The following is a 4,546-nucleotide window of genomic DNA, read 5'->3' on the forward strand; positions in this document are numbered from 1 at the left end:
GACCCTCGCCGGTTACCAGCAACTTCAGCACCGTCTGCGGGCGGGATGGGAGGTGGGGTTGGCAGACCCTCCCGGCTGCGCACTAGGAGCCACGGTGGCTTCCCGCACTGGCCCCGGCCTACCACAATGGCATCGCTGGCCCCCGTGGACAGAAAGATGTTATTGGGGTCGGCAGGAATGCCTCCATCGCGCCGCTCGATGTACCGCGCCACATCCTCACGGATCATCTGGACGCCAGCGCTGATGCTGTAGGCCCCTGAGCGGGGAACGGGGCAGGACGGCCGGGGTGGGACAAGTGAGGTCCCCTCGCTGCCCTCGGAGGAGACCCGCCCCCCTTCCAGCGGGCCCACCCCTCTCCCGGGACAGCCTCCCTCCAGCTCCTGCTCACCACCCCTCCCCCAGGCTTGGGCGGGTTCTGGCGCTCACCCAGGCTGTGGCCCCCACACGCCTGCAAGATGCGCTCCGCCCTCCTCTTGGCGTCGTCGGGGAAGTCAGGGCTGTTCAGGAGATCGGGATGGACGCAGAGGGCCAGGACCTGGGAGGAGTGAGTGCTGAGGCCAGGGTCCACGGGCTGATGGGGGGAGGGTGCAGGGCAGTGCTGAGCCTCACCTGGCGCGGGAAGGTGATAGGGATCTGCCCCATGGCCTGTGCGTCCCCGATGTTGGCGCGGATGACCTCGGTGAAGGGCTTCTTTACGCCCTGGAGGGAGGCGGGGAGCGCAGTGATGGGGGAGCTTATCACTCCCACAGGCCTTGTCTCCTAAGGAGGTGGGGGCGGGGCACGTGGGACCAGACAGGGGCCCTCTCACCAGGCCCCGGGGGCGGGCAGGGGTTGGGGGACCAGCCTGGGCCCCTCTTGCCAGGCCCGGGAGGTTGGGGGCTGGGGGGTAGGGTGTACCGCCTGGGGTCCTCTCGCCAGGCCCGGAGGGCAGGACCATACCTGGCGCAGCTCCTGCTCCAGCTCCAGTGCCCGCTGCACGATGGGGCCTCGCACCGCATACTCCACCCTCCGGACATAAGGATTCATGGAGTCCAGTGTCAGCACCTTCTCCTTCAGCCCATTTGCTGCCTCCTGGCTGTGCTCACCTGCCCTCAAGGCCATGACTCTGCTCAGATGGGCAGGAAGGAGGCTCAGGAGGCAGCAGGATCCAGAAGCAGGGGTGAGGTCAGCTGGTCCAGGCTCGATGGGCCAGGGCTGGGAAGGGGGAGCCTGGGAAGGGGCGCCCTCTTGGCTGCAGCCTGCTGGCCCCACTGAGAGGACAGAAGAGGCTGAAGGAGCCGGACTGCCAGGCCCCGCCCACCTGGGCACAGATCTGCCCTGGGAGCCACAGAGAGTGGGTGAGAAGGCAGGCGGGGCTTGGGGTGAGGCCTGGTGCCCGCCCAGCGTCCCCAGGACAGGGGACAGGAGACCCACATGGGACAGGGACAGGCAGAAGGTGCCAGCAGCTCTGTGGGACCAGGCCTGCGGGCAGGGAGGGGGTGAGCGCCCTGAGGGGTCCACAGAGCTGGGAGGGCTGGGCCCCCAAGCGAGCGGGATTAAGGCCCAGGACCTCAGCATAGTTACCCCAGTAGGGCTCGGCCGAGGCCCAGCCCTCTCGGACCCCCCATCTTTGCTCCCGGCCAGCAGAGCAGGCCTGTCTCCCGGGTAACTGAGCCAGGCCTCAGGCATCTTGGGGCTGTTGGGGGAGGGGAGCGAGGCCCTCCTGCGCTGGGGCCAGGCCTGGGCCAGCAAGAGCCTGTGTCTGGAGCTTGGTCCCCCATCGGTGCTGCAAGGCTGGAGTCTCTGAGCTGGGGTGCTGGGAGTGGGGGTGCTGGGCAGCTCCGGGCCTTCGCAGGGCCCTCGGGACACCTCTGCAGCTCTGGACTGCTGTCCTGCCCTTTTGCCAAACACGTACCAGCCTGGAGCTGCCCTTGGGGCTGCACCGGGGGCAAGGTGACCTAAGCGCCCCCTCCCTGAGGCTCCTGATTGGTGCAAAGAGTGGGAAGGGAGCTGTGATAAGCCTCGGGGCCCACCTCTGCAGGCCCTGCAGGGAGCGATAGGCCCCATGTGGCCTGCCCAGCCCCAGGCTCCAACCCCACGCCGAGGGTCAGGGAGCGCCCTCTCAGCGGAGCTGGACAGGCCTGTGGCACGCCAGCCCCTCAGCTCCCGCGGGCGGGAGAGGAAACCGGAGCCCAGGCAGCTGGCCTCTCACCTCGTGCCTCCTGCTCCTCGGCCACCGCTGCCTCCCAGAGCGCAGGCCTCTCTGGCCCCCAGGCAGGAGCGCTGGCTGATACGGGCCCAGGCTCAGGCGGAGCCCGCCTCTGCCCGCCCCCTGGCAGCAGGGCCCAAGTGGCAGCTGTGGTGGCGAGTGGACCCTGGGCAGCCGCCCCGGCCCACACGCTAAATTTAACCGGCAGCCTGCCCCCGCAACCCCCCGCTCTGCTGGGGACATCCCTCCAACCACTCATGTTCAGGGAAGGGTGGGACCGCGGACCCTGGGCTGACCAGGTAAGTCAGTGTCCAGCAGAGAGGGTGACCCCAGCCTATGGCACCTAGCACTCGTGGCCAGGCCAAGCAACCTGCCGGGGACAGACAAGCTGGCAGGGCCCAAGCCCTCCCAAGTGAGGCCCCTAAGCAGCCCTGTCACCCTAACGCATCATGCCTGGCCAGCTCAGAGCCTGTTTGCCAGCCCAAGCGGAAGCTGGCAGCCAGGGCCCCGGGGCTGCATGCCAGGAACGGGGAACCCACCCCCGACAGGGAGGCTTCTGACACGAGCCTTGAACCGCTTTGCCCTGCTGGCTCTGGCCAAGAGCCTTATGGGAAATACCCTCTCCTCTTCTAAAGCAGGGTCCTTGCCCTCCAACGAGGACACCCTCAGCCCTGGCCCTCCAAGGAGTGTCCTTCCAAAGCTACTTCTTCCGCTCAAGAAAGCAAAGTATTACAGAGGGGCCTCCAGGAGCCTGGGAGGCAGGGTGCAGAAGGGCTAGGCTTCTTGCCTGACGGGCATGTGCCCCACACCCACGCGGGGCTGGGCACCCTGAGCGAGCCCCAGCGTGCGCTACGGGCCTCGGTGCTCACGGGGCAGGCGCACCCAGGCCCAGCAACACAGCCGCTCCCTGCTGGCAACAGAGGCCCAGCTGAGACACACGACAAGGCAGTGGCAGAAGAGCCCTTTATCGAGAGTCACAGAACAACACTAGGTCTCTGCAGCCAGCGGTCTCCCAGGTACAGCTTCTGCCCCAGGTCTATTCCTCAGGGAGACTGGCAGCCTGGCCTGGGACACGCACTGGGCACGCAGAGCAGGAGCGCAGGGCTGGGCAGTGGGACCTTCGTCACCCCAGCCACCGGCCCCTCACATGAGCAGGCAGCACGGTCTCTTCTCCACGGGGGCCTCCTCTGAGGGGGCTGTGAGTTTGAGCAGGGGCGGGTCTCCACTCGCCCCACAGCCACTCTCCGGCTGGGGGGTCTCAGTGTCCACAGGCAGGCCAGCCTCAGCAGCCTCGGGCCCCTCAGCTGGGGGTCGTTGCAGCTTGGCAGCGGCCCGCTGGCGCTTGAGATCTGCCAGGGTGTGGTGGGCCTTGGCAAGCACCAAGGCGTCAGGGGAGGCACTCTCCAGGGGGCTCAGCTGGTAGGAGACACTCCGGTCCAGCCGCTTGGAGTACAGGTGCCGTGCTGGGGCGCCTCCCACTCGGCCGTTGTGCGGCCTGGCCTCTTCGGGGTCCTCCTCCTGTGGGGGAAGCGTGGCCTGGAGGCCATCAGCAGGCGCGCTCTGGCCCGGGGCCCCAGGCAGCACGGTGGTCCAGGAGCCGAAACAAGGGTGGGGGTGGAGCTGACCCCCGAGCGTGTGGCTCTTGTGTTTGAGGACAGGGTCACTGGCCCTACCAGGGTGTGGGATCGGGCCAGGCTCACCTCCAGGGGCGGCGGCTGGAGCTCTGCGTCGGTCTGGCGGTCCTCATCCTCTTCCGATGGCTCGGGGCTGGCAGGCGGGGGCTGCTGCCACACGATGGCCTCCTGGGCGTGCTCCCTGCGGTACAGGCTGGTGCGCTGGATCAGGCTCACCCGCCTCACCACCTTCCTAGGGGCGCAAAGAGAGGGTGTGGGAAGACATCGCCTTCCCTGCGGACTCTGCCCGGGCTGGCACCCTGGGCTGCCAGCTGACCTCAGCGAGGACAAAGCCCTGGGCCCAGCCCACGGGGTGGGGCCGCGGGGGCCTGGCGGGTGGGGCAGGCACTCACCCACGGCTGCCGGCGCTGGAGGTGCGGCGGCGCAGCAGGGAGCGCTGGCGACCCTGGGCACGCAGGAGGGCATCGTGCTTGTGCTTCAGCTCCAGCAGCTTGGCGCGCACCTCCTCGTCCCCGCACACGTCTGTGGAGGAGCCGGAGGGTCATGGGCCCCGCCACGCGCCCCCTACACCGCGAGGACGCGGCCCCCGGCTCACCGAGAGGCGTCTCATCCATCAAGGACTTGCCGTTCAGGTCAGCCCCATGTGCCACGAGCAGCTCTACCAGGCGCACCTGTGGGCCAGAGTGACGGGGCTGCTGAGGCCTGCAGAACCTGCGGGCTCATC

At 68.4% G+C, this 4,546-nt stretch overlaps 2 protein-coding genes across 2 annotated transcripts in view; both read right to left on the reverse strand.

The window, feature by feature from the left end:
• The window catches only part of GPT (glutamic-pyruvate transaminase (alanine aminotransferase)), a 4,414-nt gene extending 1,372 nt beyond the window's left edge, over nt 1-3,042 (reverse strand). Inside the window, 6 exon segments of the mRNA XM_010837579.1 lie at nt 4-34; nt 123-256; nt 427-535; nt 610-699; nt 940-1,105; nt 2,192-3,042. Coding sequence (XP_010835881.1) covers nt 4-34; nt 123-256; nt 427-535; nt 610-699; nt 940-1,101 — 526 coding nt within the window. The 5' untranslated portion in view covers nt 1,102-1,105; nt 2,192-3,042.
• A 91-nt stretch (nt 3,043-3,133) lies between these two features.
• Nucleotides 3,134-4,546, reverse strand: part of PPP1R16A (protein phosphatase 1, regulatory subunit 16A) — a 24,061-nt gene continuing 22,648 nt past the window's right edge. Inside the window, exons 7-10 of the mRNA XM_010837580.1 lie at nt 4,418-4,493; nt 4,215-4,344; nt 3,889-4,054; nt 3,134-3,706 (exon numbers count right to left, since the gene is read on the reverse strand). Of these exons, the coding sequence (XP_010835882.1) occupies nt 3,332-3,706; nt 3,889-4,054; nt 4,215-4,344; nt 4,418-4,493 (747 nt within the window). The 3' untranslated portion in view covers nt 3,134-3,331. The remainder of the gene's footprint in view (nt 3,707-3,888; nt 4,055-4,214; nt 4,345-4,417; nt 4,494-4,546) is intronic.

The sequence above is a fragment of the Bison bison genome, unplaced genomic scaffold (assembly GCF_000754665.1).
Source record: "Bison bison bison isolate TAMUID 2011002044 unplaced genomic scaffold, Bison_UMD1.0 scf7180017864078, whole genome shotgun sequence".
NCBI lineage: Eukaryota > Metazoa > Chordata > Mammalia > Artiodactyla > Bovidae > Bison > Bison bison.